Source organism: Peromyscus eremicus, chromosome 2 (assembly GCF_949786415.1).
Source record: "Peromyscus eremicus chromosome 2, PerEre_H2_v1, whole genome shotgun sequence".
Lineage (NCBI taxonomy): Eukaryota > Metazoa > Chordata > Mammalia > Rodentia > Cricetidae > Peromyscus > Peromyscus eremicus.
In genome coordinates this window covers 15,465,298-15,480,096 of record NC_081417.1, presented here as the reverse complement: position 1 = coordinate 15,480,096, position 14,799 = coordinate 15,465,298, and the positions used below count along the sequence as shown (strand labels likewise).

At 39.1% G+C, this 14,799-nt stretch overlaps 1 protein-coding gene across 1 annotated transcript in view; it reads left to right on the top strand.

Annotated features, from left to right (window-relative positions):
- The first annotated feature begins 5,948 nt into the window (after window positions 1-5,948).
- Tmem67 (transmembrane protein 67) overlaps window positions 5,949-14,799 on the top strand; it is a 41,501-nt gene continuing 32,650 nt past the window's right edge. Inside the window, exons 1-6 of the mRNA XM_059253872.1 lie at window positions 5,949-6,200; window positions 7,648-7,736; window positions 9,087-9,180; window positions 12,291-12,390; window positions 14,078-14,147; window positions 14,249-14,323. Of these exons, the coding sequence (XP_059109855.1) occupies window positions 5,978-6,200; window positions 7,648-7,736; window positions 9,087-9,180; window positions 12,291-12,390; window positions 14,078-14,147; window positions 14,249-14,323 (651 nt within the window). The 5' untranslated portion in view covers window positions 5,949-5,977. The remainder of the gene's footprint in view (window positions 6,201-7,647; window positions 7,737-9,086; window positions 9,181-12,290; window positions 12,391-14,077; window positions 14,148-14,248; window positions 14,324-14,799) is intronic.

The window sequence follows — 14,799 nt, the reverse complement described above, 5'->3', positions numbered from 1 at the left end:
ATACTATTATTTTCTTATTTTATATATAAGTTAAAATGGGACATAGGGAATTATAAAGCCTTGCCAAGGTAATTGCCTTAGAGTTTTATTGCTGTGAAGAGACACCATAAAAAAAGATTTTATTGCTGTGAAGAGACACCACAACCACAGAAACATTAAATTGGGGCTGGCTTGCAGCTTAGAGATTATCGTCATGGCAGGAAGCATGGTGGCACGCAGGCAGACATGGTGCTGGAGAAGGAGCTGAGAGTTCTACATCCTTTTCCAAGGGCAGCAGAAGTGAATGGCACACTGGATGTGACTTGAGACCACAAAGCCCACCCCCAGTGACCACTTCCTCCAACAAGACTTATGGGGTCCGTTTTCTTTCAAACCACCACAGTAATATAAATGGTAAAAGACAAATCCAGGAATTGAGCCCTGATGACTTCTTCAGAGAGCACTACAGAGAGGGTTCTGAACTCCTACGGCACGTCAAGCGTACACAATTGATGATCCAAGTGGCAATGTTCAGCAAAAGGAAGAAACACTGACAGCAAAGTTGAGATCAACTCTACACTGTGTGCTTTCTGCACGAAATCAAATGTTTAGAGCACTGCTCTAACTAATGAACACCACATCTCAAAACATGATGCCAGTGGATGGTGAGGTGGTGAGATGGGTTCAAGTAGTTCTAGAGAAGCCTGGTGTCCTCAGTTCAATTCCCAGAACCCACGTACATGAGTGAAGAGAACCACCTCCACAAAGTCGTCGTCGCCTGACCTCCATGTGTGTGCTGTGGCATGCCTGTGCCCTACACCTACACACACACACACACACACACACACACATACACACACACACATACACACACACACACACACACACACACACACACACACACACACACGCGCGCGCGCGCACACACACACACACACACACACACACACATTGGTAAGTGTGAGTCTGTTAGAAGGACATGTAAATAGGTAGAAAAAAGTCTATTAGGGAAGAGGAAGGGAACCACTGCAGGATTGAAGGGGACAAGAGGTGAGAATAGACGCCATGTGTGGTTCTCGTCTAAGGCTACTTGTAGTGATCTTCACCCACATTTACAAAAACTTCAACCAAGATTTAATGAGGATTTAATTCACCTGTACAAGAATGCTCATAGACTCTCAACATACTTGACAGACAGTGCCAGCCTCCAGCTACCTCCCTCATTGCTCTGGGCTGACATTGTTCACACAGAGTTTCTCCAAATAGGACACGAAAGTAAATGTCTGTATTTCTAGTCCCTCCTGTTTGTCTCAAATGATAATGCCATTATAATATAAAAAGAGAAGTTTTTGTCAAGGTGATACCACATGGTGTTCTCATTATTGCACCTAAGCATTTTTACAAACAGAAAACATAGTTTTCAGAACAGCAAAACACAGGTCATAAAATAATCACACTGAACTATGGAGAGTCTTTGGTCTTTCCAGACATTTAGGACAAATCACAGAACTGCTGAATGGATGTCCCAAAATATTGGATGGACCTCCAAGGCTGAGTGACTTTCTGAGTTGTCATGAAGGCTCTGTTTTCAGATAATTTTATGTCTCAGTTCAGTTTAATCCTGTGAACAACCCTAAATTCCACTTCCAACTTCTTCACCAAGCACTGGACCTGGTCCACATCCATGGCTGCCATTCCTCCCCAACTCAAGAGGTAAGCAAATGACCCCATCTTCTCCCCACACTGTTCACCTCTACTGTAGGACTCACCTACTTCATTCTCTAGCTGCCCCCATTGTAAGTTTTGCAACTCTGGGGAAGAAGTATCCTGACCACTCGAGGAGTCAGGTGGTGGCTGGAACTGCAATGAGACAGCAGCCCTGGAGGGTGAGGTATCCTGGATACCTCAAGCCGCTTAGGACAGCTCTGATGACTGGAGGGCAAGGTATCCCAGATGCCTCAAGCTGCTTACAGGTATCCCAGATGCCTCGAGCTGCTTAGGACAGCTCTTCCTTGGAGGGGACGTTATTCTAACTGTTCAGGTCAGACCTGGAGCTGCTAGGATAGGAAGGGTATCCTGACTGTTTGGAAGAGTCGGACCTGGAACTGCTAGGACAGGAAGGGTATCCTGACTGTTGGGGAGAGTCAGGCCTGGAGCTGCTAGGACAGGAAGGGTATCCTGACTGTTCAGGAATCAGGATATACCTGGTGTGGTGGGGGATGGTCTCCCTGCAGGATATAGCAATCCTGCTCTGCTCATGGAGAGCTGCTACAGCTGAGCTTTACTCAGCCCCCACTTAAGGGTGCTTCCTAGCAGAGCTCTGCTTCTCCAGCCTAAGATGTTGCTTCTTTTGCTTCACTCTGTAAAGGGGAAACCCCTGCAGAATTGTAGCAATCTCCTTGGGTTCCAGAGAAAAGTGTTACTTTTTCAGCTCTCCCTTGCTCTGTCCACTATGGGACGTCTCAGCAAGGTTCTTCTCTACGACAGTGAATGAAGATCTTCACACCCAAAACTCCTTTGAGAAAGAGATTTATTTGGAAAGGAGAGTAGCTGCCTCTGCTAGGGTGGAGAGAACAGCCCTCAACTTAACAGTTAGTACGGTTTATATAGGATGTCTTTGGGGCAGAGTCAACCAGTGATTGGTTAGTTTTTTTTCTGCCCAGGGATTGGTCAGTTTTGTGGGCTGGGGAAAGAGGTGGACCTGATTTCAGAGCCAAACTGTGTTTCTTTCATTGGCCTTTCTTGGCTTTTTGACACTACTTCTAAGGCCAGGGCACATTTCTTTCACTGACTCTGATTCTAAGGACCAAGAGTGTTACTTTGGTACTAATTTCAGAGTCAGGGCATGTTTTCTTGGTTCTGGGTTTGGGGATAAAGTGTTCATTTCTCTGACTAAGGTCCCAGACCCAGGCTGTGTTTCTTTCCCTGGTTCTGGGCTCCAGGGTCAGGGTGGGTTTCTTTAGCCAGCCCCTTTCCCTACACCCATGCCAAAACGATTTACTCTTATGTTATAGAATACAGCTTTTTTTTTTCAAATCTGAAAGCAACTACCCTTCCAATTACCATGTTATTTCAAAATATTTCATATCTGTTTTCATGTTCTTTTCCCAGAAAACTGATCATGCCTGATTTCTCTCATCTCCACTCTGGGCTTTATTTCTGGCTAGATTCACCTCTCTTCTTTGGGGACTCTGAGAAAGAATATAGTGGAACTCTAATAGAATCATTGCATCTAGGGTAAACATTAGAAGCAAATAGTTGTTTTCACTCTGTCTATAGTTAACATCAGAATGAACAGCTATTTTCTAGAAGTACTTAGACCTTGAAGAAATCATTGAGGAAAACAGTGATTGTTTTCTGTGATCAACAGAGTTGTTTTTCTGAAGGAGTTTTACAGCCTTTGCATGATTTTGGTCACAAGACTATCCTGGCACACTTGGATATCGTGAATTATTGGGTTCTGCAAACAGTAGACAGTGAGGACTAAAATGGCTGGGGTGTAATGCTTTCCTCTAGAAGAACATAGATTAGATCAAGGACTTTGATATGCACAACTTGCTTTATCCAAAAACCAACTCTCGTGTAAAAATCAAGAAATAATCATTTGCATGGCTGTTCAAGACTCAGTCCATCAGCAGCTGGACCTCCCTGCTGCAGAGAGCGGAGTTCATCTTGGAGTGGCCCTTGGCCTTCAAGGGACCCACATAAAATAGAACAGGCAACAAAAGAATGAATTGCCCCCAGTGAAGTTCTTCCTCCCAGCTTCCACCTCAGTCTTTTTCTGAACAAGAGAAAATACGTATTTATTTCAAATCTTTCCTCCTTCAAGCATTTCCTCTTCATTTACAGATATATTGCCTTTATACTTAATTTTTAAAAAATTCTTCTGCTCATCATTTCTTTTGAAAATTTTCTCAAAATAATTATTATCTGCTCCTTATGTCTCATTAATGCTGAATGGCTTCTTTCTCAAACACTGTAATAAAATCATACTCTTAGAAGTAACACATGATCATTCAGGTGCTAGCTGCAAAGACTATTTCTCTATTTTAACCCCCTTTGCAGCATTTATATTGTTAGGGGGCACAACATTTTGGTTAAACAACTCCTGCAGTTAAATGTACAGAATTCAAAGTTTGTTTCTGCAAATTGCAAGGCGAGAATTTAAGTTTTAAAGCTCTAATTCTTGTCTCCATTTAATAGATCAATAATGACTTACAGAAAGATATAACAAGCTGGGCGGTGGTGGCGCACGCCTTTAATCCCAGCACTCGGGAGGTAGAGCCAGGCGGATCTCTGTGAGTTCGAGGCCAGCCTGGGCTACCAAGTGAGTTCCAGGAAAGGCGCAAAGCTACACAGAGAAACCCTGTCTCGAAAAACCAAAAAAAAAAAAAAAAAGATATAACAGGTTAATGTTAACATTATTAATATTTATATTAATTAACATTGGTATTATAGAGAGAGCATAGTTTGGTGCCTACATCATAGTCTATATTCTATCAGAAGTCAATCTTTCTCTGGTATATTTCTCTCTAAGTCCTTAAGCTCCATACCCCTAGTTTCTGCCACTTTCATGAATGACTTCTATATCTTAACTGGGTAATGTTGAGCATGTCTCTAATCCTTGTAAATGAAGATAATTGTACTGCTTGCTCAGGGTTGCTTAAAAATATTGAAAGGATATATGCATGTTAGGAATTTAGCAGAAGATATGAGCGAGTATTAGTGTGCTTGATTAAAGGGGCAGGAAATACCTGCTGTTCAGCTCCTTTCTTTATTCAGATCTTAGAGTTGAAACTTGATGTCTGGCATATGGCAACCCCCTACAATTAAGAGGGATGACCCAGTACACTAAACAAACATCAGCAACCACATACCTTCAGACTTAAGGTTTTTTTTTTTTTCATTTAAACTGTTATGAATTGGCTTAAGCTGCATGGTCTTTGATTATTTGCAACAAAAATAATCCAAATGATACAATCTCAAATTTATACTTAATGGTTTTAGTTTACGTATTTTCCCTAACTTTCGTAATGCCTGGTAAGCCTACAGTATCTACAGTTATTTCGAAGATAATTGTGTTCATATATGTCGAGTCCTTGTGCTACAGATAAACTGTTTCTTAGAATTTTTGTTAAGTTCAATGGCCAAAGGTGTTGGAAAGTTGTAATTCTGATGTAGGTGGTATGTAACTATAGTTTCACTTTTAGCTAGTCATGATGCGTGTAAACAAGCCCTCTTTTTCTGCAACTGTTCATGTAGCAGCCACTCAATGCAGTGAAGAGATAACAAGTTTTGGAATGACAAAATAAAGATAAATCTTAGGTTTGTCAGCATCTAACATTTTTGATATTCTCATTTCCACTTTCATTAAAATTCGGATGTACTTCCTCCAAAAGCTGTTATGAAAACTTAAGACTAAAGTTGCCAAGTGCCTGGCACAGTGTGAAATGTGGGTCCATCATGAAGAGGAACTCTATCATTTAATTTACACAGTGGACAGGAAGTACATATCATGGCTTTAATCACCTCCAGAGACCAGTAACAAGTACACACCTTATCAAGGAAAACTAGAGTCAAAACGCACCCATGGCAAGCTTTCACACATTAATTCCAACCATTCTAACTCCCCCACATGCTTTTAAATGTATCCAAATAAGTTATTTCCAGTTCAATAAAATAATGTCTCAAAAGCTTTTTTTAAAAAAGATTTTTCTCTTTGGGGAATCCCTTAAGAGTATACAATTCTTTTGTCAGACATTCTAGAAACCAAATCAATGTTAGTCTTTTGAGAAAGGCACAATGGTAACTTAAAAATACATTTGAAATAGCCACCCCTACTTTAGTCTGTGCCTAACCCATCTTTTCCCGCGTGCGTGGTAACCTAGCAACCAGGCGGGGCAAAGAGCGGTCCTGAACCCAGTTGTCCAATCAGCTCAGCGGACTCACTAGCGTCACCGCGGAGGAGCCGGCGCCTGCGTACCCGGGAGCGGGTACCATGGTGACGCGTGCTGGGCCTGCGGCGGCCATGGCGGTCAAATCTAGCTCTCCGGTCCCGGCTGGCATCGCGTTCCTTCTCTTGGTCCTCTGCGAAGTCTCATGGGCCCAGGTCTTCTCTTTCCCTTTCCGGCGGCCGGAGGCGTGCGGCCTCAATCAGTACTTCGACATCTCTGCGCTCTCCTGTGAGCCCTGTGGCGCCAACCAGAGGCGGGATAGCCTAGGTGAGGCGGTTTGGGATGGATGGACCCTGACCGAAAAGACACACTTGACAGCCCGATATTTTGTTAGAATAGTATTTCCGAAAACTCACAGCTGCCATGCCTAAGAAAAGGGTTTCTGGGAGGATTGCACTGGCCCACTGATAAGATCGGGAACTCTGGTCCCACCACTCCACCTTAACCAGGAACTCATTGGTCCCTGGAATGGAATCCTTAGGATAGTACCTGGAAAGCCTCCTAAGAAAACTAGGATAGAAATAGTAAAGAGGTAACATGGGGTGACGAGAGAGGCACGCTGACAGGAAAGAAAGAGGGGAAATGTGAATTTCTCTTGTGACCCTACTCCCAAATTCAAGAAATTGAGAGCTGTAGGCGACCTTAACTATGATCAGATTCTGTACACTGTACTCATAAGGAAATTGAAACCCAGATTTTGTGATATTTGTATGATGTACACTGGAAGCTAAGAGAGCTCTTGTCTCTTTTCCCGCACTCTCCATCTGTGAATCGATTACAGGTTTCCTTAGGACCTACCCCTTTTATTGTTGATGGTTACTGTTTGCACTAATGTCTTTTTATACTTAGGTTCATCTTTCTGCTAAATTGCATCAGTTAGTCTAGTTCTCACGGAAACTACTCAGAATAAGTTTTTTTCTGTTTACTAAAGTCTAAAAGCTTTGAATCTCAATTTGGCTAACTGTCATCTTTAGATCTCAATTCAGTCATTGAGCAGTGCAGAGCAGGGTGTCTGGAGAGGAAGTGTGAGAGAAAACGTGTTCTACATTGTATTTGTTCCATGGTTATGCAGAAAGGGGTGTGTGTGTGTGTCTGTGTGTGTGTGTTGTACATAGACTCCTATGGGTGCTGTTTCTGCTTAGGGTCCTTAGAGCTTAATTATCCAGCAAGTTCAGTAGCAAATACCATACACTATTTATTGTCTTTCTCAACAAAGAGTAACTGGGTGAAACTAATTTTCCAATAAGATATTGACAAAATTCATTAAACACACATGTATGATTTAGTGACAAGAAAATAGTTTTCATAGTTTAATAATAATTACAATTTAAATAGTAGCAACATAATACCAGACGTATTTCTAAGTCTTGATGCTATTAGATAGGTAGTGTTATTTTCTCCATTTTACTAAGTAAGAAACCAAGGTCTGAAGTTCAGTGACCCACTCAATGTTCCCACTCACGCACACATGCACACGTGTGCACACACACTGCACACAAACGTGCACACACACATGATGCCCAGACTGGCCTCCCACTCCCTGTGTAGCGAGGATAACCTTGAACTCCTGCCTGATCTTCCTGCCTCTTCCTCTCAGGTGTTGGGGTTACAGGCGTGCACCACCCCTCCCAGCTTCGAGAGCTTAAGAACTGTTAAGTTTCCTTGTCTTGAAATTTCATTTTCTAAGGACAAAATTGGCTTTTTTCCCTTTCAGGAACTTCATGTGTATGTCTACCAGGATATCGTATGATCTCTAATAATGGCGGACCTTCCATTATTTGTAAAAAGTGTCCAGAAAACATGGTATGAAAAACTTAGTTTAAAATAACTTTTGGAAAAAAAGTAATAAATGTCTTTCTCTCTTAAACTTCAGTATAATCTTTCCCATTTCTCCACAACTTTAAAGTTATTAAGCTAACTTTATTATTGCACATTTGAGAGATCAATAAAACTACATGAAAACTTCAGGGAAAAAGCAGAAATTCATTTTGTTATGAAAGTGTTTGAGTCAGATATCCCAAAGTACCAAGCTGTGAAAAATTGTTTCTGTTTTCCTCATAGAGTAACTCAGGTAGAAAAAAGAGAAGGTGAGCGTTACATACATAGAGCAATTCAGGGTGGATCTCTAATATAGATGGCTTAGACCTATGGTGTCAGGACTCTCACATGATGATTGATATTCATAATGCTATACAAAGTGCAATAAGTTTATGCAGTGCCAGTTGCATCAATAAAAATTCAAATATGCTTTGCAGTTTGTTTAGTCTCTTCATTACATACTGATTTGGGGAAATTAAATCAATTAGTAGTTGCTTCATAGGCTAATTTTCAATTAATAGAAATATATTTTCCTTTCCAATCAGTTTAGCTAATTGGGAGTCTTTGTAACAGTTCTGAGTTTTATTGTAATGTTTCTTATTCTATTAGTCTGAGAATCCATTATCATTAGCAGTTATCCTCGGAACTGCTCATCCTGTAGATCCGGTTGCCATATTTATATTTAGTCCATGTTTTGGAAGTTCTAGTCATAGCTGAATGACTGATGATGAGAGCCGTGGATAGAACATAGTTCCGGGGCAAGTTTATTTTCCAGTGATATTATTGACGCTATTGTCGTTTTTAGTGTTAAACAAGCAGACCAAATGTAGAAACATTTGTAAATAAGTCCAGTCTCTTCAACAAAGTCTAATTGGTGTCATTATTTTGATTTTAGCATTAGTCTCTATGGATTTCAGTCATAACTGTATTTTTTTTTTTTGGTTTTTTTCAAGACTATAATTTTAATGACTGTTATTCCTGGTTTGTCCTAAACCATGTAATATGAGAAGGTCAAATCTTCATGATATCAAACTTTAAAACCTTTGCTAGTCCACTTTACTAGATAAATATTCTATTGAATTCTCTTGAATCAAATTACTAACTATATCATTGGAATCGTAACTTAAATTTTAAAGGCCAATAAACTTGAATTTTTAAACATTAGAATATTGTGGAACTGGTAACAGTAAACTGATAAATGGCTTTTTATTTATTAAATTGTCTTGAGTTTTGTTGTATTTTATATTTGTGAATGCAAAGCTGACAATTTTGAATTTATATGATCAATTTAAAAGGAAGTTAATTAAGAAAAAAATCTATTTTTTTTAACTTTAGAAAGGCGTTACCAAAGATGGCTGGGACTGTATTTCTTGCCCTAGTGGCTTTACTGCTGAAGGAAAATGCCACTGTCCTACTGGTCATATATTAGGTAAGAACAGTATTTACAAAATAGTAGTGATGAATATTTATTTTTGTTTATTTTGTAAAGGACATCAACTTAAATGCTTTGTAGTTGTGTAAAAAATTATTGTAGTACAAAATTTTATGATGCTTAACACAGTAGACATTGAGAAGAAATTTTTAAGAATTCTTCCCAATTCAACATTAGATGGATATTTCTTTAATAAAACGTGATATACATATCTCAACTCCAAAGTCAATATGATTCTTTTTAATTTTTAAAATTACACTATTTATTTATGTGTGTGCATGTGCACATAAGCTCTTAGATGTGCTCCTGCATAGTGCGTGCTTGTCAGGAGTTGAGAGGACACCTTGCAGAAGTCAGTTCTCTCCTTCCACCTTGTGGGCCTCAGACAGTACTCCAAACAATCTTGCTGGCCCCTGGTTCTTTTTTTTCTTTCCTTTGAGACAGGGAATCTAGATAGCCCTGGCTGTCCTGGAACTTGTTTTGTAGATCCAGCTGGCCTTGGACTCACAGAGATCTTCCTGCTTCTGCCTCCCAAGGGCTAGGTTTAAAGGTGTGCACCACCAGACATGACACTCATTCCTGAGAGGGAAGAGTAGTAAGCATGTCCGTTAATGTCAGTACCTGGAAAAGGATAGAAACTGCTGGACTCAAGTAAAAGTCAAAAGTATTCTTAGGAAAGAAAAGATTTTTTTTTAAAGTCATTACTTGAATATAAAGTCATTGTATGTTTGGAAAACCCAAGGAAATCATTAAACATTCCTATAAACACAGAGTTTAAGTTGCAAAATTAATATTCAGAAGTTATAGTCTATGTAAAAAAGAAGTTGTTAGAAAATGTGATGTAAGAAAATAAAGAATGAATCAAACTTTAGAAGAAATGTACAAGATAAATTAATTGAAGATATATGTAAATGAGCTTTGAAAGAAGGCCTTTTTTTTTTTTTTTAAAAGCTAAGGAAAATTTTCATTAGAGTTTAAAAGGAAAACACCTCAGGGCAGGTAAGCTGTAAATCTTGGCTGCTGCCCAGAGGAGGAGGCTTGAGGAAGGAAGGGAAAGCCATACTGTGCCATGCTGCTGAGTTGAGCTGACTCGAGGTCAACCATGTGGCTCTGGCCAGCATCAAAAAAAGATAAAGGAAAGAAAGACTGAGGTCAGATGAATGTCATGCAGCTTCAGAGAGACTGCCAAAAGCAAGCCTTAGTAATGAAAATACACTCTTTGTATTTGGTTGAGAAGATTAAATATAAAAACTATCATCTGTCCTACCAGCCTGTATATTAAAGAATGATATTGATAATAAAATCTACCAGGATTTATTTGTCCCAGATGATTTACAGATCCTCGAGTTTATATACAAAATACATGAGAATTCTGAAAGAGGAAACTGTACTGTCAGATATTTTCTATGTTTTTTGCTTTCCACAGCAGCATGTGTGGAACTTAAGACAGAATTAAAATGAGTCCAGTCATTTGTTATGCACCAACCATTTGGTATGAAGAACTGGCATTATCAGTAAGGATGAGACTGGTTAACTGGTAATGGTGCTAAAAAAACTTTTAATTGGGTTTCTACCTCAATCTGTAAATTCCAAGTAAATCCAATATTTAAATATTTACTGTAAAACATGAAAATTCTTAAAATAAAGACAAACTTACATTCTTTGTATGTAAATCTTTCTAAGTATAGAAAAACAACTATAAAGCCAAAGATGGGGAAATTGATAAATTTGATTACATAAAACATTTAAATGTCATAAAATAAAAGTCCCCAAATCCAAGGCTGAAGAGATGGCTGAGTGGGTTAATTTAAGTACTTGAGGCCAAACATGTGGACCTGAATTTACATACCCAGAACCCATGTGAAAGCCAATGTGTACACACATCTATAATGCCAGCAGGAGTGGTGTGTGTGTGGGTGTGTGTGTGTGTGTGGGTGTGTGTGTGTGTAACAGCCTGGATCCCAGAAACTTAATGGGTAGCCATTCTACCTAAAGTGTGAGCTCCAGATTTGGCAAAAGACTTTGAAACAATAGGCAGAACATTATAAAGGAAAACATCCATTTGACATTTGGTCTCCACATACCCATGCATAGTCACACCTACCCACCTACACAGAGTACCTAGAACCTAACTGCAAACTAAAGAAATTTTCATAATGTGGACAGCAGTTAGAAGTCCAAATTATTCAATAAATATAAGGATCATCCTACAAATTATTGAGTAAGATATATATAGTGTTTTTACTTTTTATTAATTAAATTTGTTGATTGGACAATTTTGTACATGTATATAATGTATTCTAATTATAATTATACTCAGCCTCCACCCTCTTTTATCTCTTTACACCTTTGTAAATCCTCCCTTCGCACTACAAGTGGGATGTATGATATCTTGTTTGTTTTGAGGCAAGGTCTCATGTAGACCAGGCTGGCAGCCTCACTGTGTAGTCACAGATGTCCTGAATTCCTGATGCCCCTGCCTCTACTTCCCAAGTGTTGGGATGATAGGCATGTGCCACCTTGCCTGTGGCTTACAATTTTTTTAAATAGTAAAAAAATCACAGAATTCAGAGGCTAAATCTATTATATCTTGAAAAAAGCTAATCATAGGTGTATCACCCTTCTGCTATTTTAGACATTTTGGTTCTGCTCTACCCAATACCGTGTAACCAAATACAATAACCATCTGGTGAAGACTGTTTTGTGCTGGTGTAAGTGCTTCTGTAGGTTTTACATCTAAAAATCAAGTCTAGTGCTGGGTGGGGTATATGAGTTGGAGGCTATTAAAAGTCCTCCCATTTATGGAAACTGGCCAGCAATCTATGAAGATAATATGTTTCCTCATCCCAGTGTGACAGGAAAGATGTTAATTTTGTTTAGGAAAAATGTTGATTTACTGTTATAATCCCTTAGAAAACTGGCTTCTGTATGTTTTCAGTTGGAGTGGGGAAGATTTTCCTTGTATACTTTATATATACATGGTTGACATGCCTTTCAAGCAAATGATGTTGCTTTGAGAATTATTATAATACTAATAATTATACATTTATGTAAATATTTCAGAGTATATCATATGATGTTCATCATTTTGCTTGTGTTTTGTACAGTGGAAAGAAATGTCAGTGGGTCTTTGTTATCCCAAGCCACTTGCGAGCTTTGTGATGAAAAGGAGAACTCATTTACAAAAGCCAATGCTTTAGGAACCAGGTAAGTGGTATACTAAAAACGGACTTCCTTAATAGCATCATGTTTTTGTGTACCAGCTGTATATCTCAAAAAAGTATGTGAATAGACATTAAAGGAGCTGAGACTCAGATTCCATGAAAAACTGTGTTCAAGTCTCCAATTAGCCTTCTACTAACTTGACTAGGTAGTCACAATCCCTTGGATTTAGAATGGAAATATACTCTTCACTTCATAGGTTTCAGAAGCTGTCCTGCCTCAAAATAAATGTGCAAAGGTCTTAGCATAGTGCTGGAGTAATTGCTTGCAAAAGGAAGCTATTTTTGTTCTTTGTTATATAACTTGTACATAAGCTATAGAATAGTATGTATAAAGTTTGGTTCGAAAACCATTTTATATTACAGTGTTATGTAGAAGGGTGTCTTGCTTACTGTTATTTTGCTGTGAAGAGGCACTGTGACCATGATAACTTTTATAAAAGAAAGCATTTAATTAGGGGCTTGCTTACAGTTTCAGAGGCTTAGTCCATGATCATCACTGTGGCAAGCAGACAGGCATGGCACTGGAGTAAGAGCTGAAAGCCTTATATGCTGGTCTTCAGGCAACAGGCAAAAAGAGAGACTGGGCCTGGCCTGGGTTTTTGAAACCTAAAAGCCCACCCCAGTGACACACCTCCTCCAATATGGCCACACTTTCTAATCCTTCCCAAACAGTTCCACTCCCTGATGACTAAGCATTAAAATATATGAGCCTATGGGGGCCATTCTCATTCAGTCCAGCACAAGGGCATATTAATAAATGTTGTCATAACTCAGGTACACTGATTTGTGGCCCAATTTTGTATTGTTTCTGTTCCCTTTTTATGTGTGCATTTACCACATGCACATAAATTCATAAGCACATCCCTTTCTCTACACATTCCTCTAGTGTAAACATACTATACCTAGTCCAGCATTTCCAGTGTTTTCAGAAGTGTGTGCTGATAACTTGCCTCTTGGCACTGTTTTTCTCTTTACTTTCTTAAGTTTATTGTAGAAGGTAACAGATCTCCTTGTGAAACTGGGCAGCAGGTGATTTTCTCTCTCAGACTGACTGGAGCTCCCAGGCTGACTGATTTATAAGTTTCCCCTCTAATGCTTCCCCAGCCTGGTCTGAGTTTCATGCCGTGCTATAGCCTGCTTCTTAACCTGTCTATCTCATAGGTAGTTGATGTCCATATGAGCCCATCTCAATCCCCACTAGTCCACACTACTCTCTCCATCTCATTCCTTAATTGAAGACAACAGAGATGATAGACTAAAGTGTTCTTGCAGGTTTGATGAAAGGCTAAACATGCATGTGTTCTCAGCTCACACTGAAAAGGTGGGTTTGATATGCCTACATGTGCAAATTGATTAGTGCCATTTATATGAGTTTGATGGGCTCTGTTAATGATTCTGTAATCTTTGCTATTTAATGTTACTCATGCTATACATTCATGTATGTAGTTAAGAAAATGGTCCTCTATGATTAGCCAGTGTCATTTATACTTTACCTTATAATAATGATGTAGAACTCTTTAAAGGCAGGCTAGTGTTTTAAGCTTATATAATTAATTACTTAGTTGACTTACTGTGTTCTAATGTGTCATTTAGGGGAGAGAAGTTCTCAGTTACATTAGGCTCAGTGTCACTCATCAGCATTTTAAAATGATTTGTATTATATTGACCAGGTGTGTGCGCTGTGAACCCACGTTTGTGAACACCAGCAGGTCTTGTGCATGTTCAGAGCCTCACGTTCTAGTAAGGACAATCAAGGGGGTGAAGTATGTACCAGTAGATACTTTAATTCAATAGATAAACCTTTCTATAATTAGATATTTTTCTCTTATCAATTTGTGAAGGCAGGTGGATTATGTTTCAGCAACACAGGGAATTTTCATCAACGTGTAATTTCCACAGCACGTTATGGAGAGCTTGTGAGTATTTTTGGTTCTTTTTTTTTTTTTGCTTGTTTGGTTGAGAAAAGTTGTCCTGCATTTCTTCCTTTGATTAATTTCAGACAAACTGAGAAATCTTTATGTGTAAATCACTTTAAAATACAAATAGCTAAAACCATGAGTCTGACAGCCCAGCACTATATTTTAAAAATGTACTCCCTTCTGTACTTTAGCTCATCCTTTTAATTTACATGTATTTACTTTTTCATGTAATTAAAACTAAAATTGCTGGAAGGTGGTGGCACATACCTTTAATCCCAGCTCTCAGGAGACAGAAGCAGGCGGATCTCTGTGAGTTTGAGGCCAGCCTAGTCTACAGAGTGAGTTCCAGGATAGCCAGGCCTACACAGAGAAACCCTGTTTGGGGGTGGGGGCGGGAAGAGGGGGCACGGAGTATAATTTTTCAAGAACTCACAGCAATGTCTTTTTTTTCCCTGAAATTGCCAGGCTTTTAG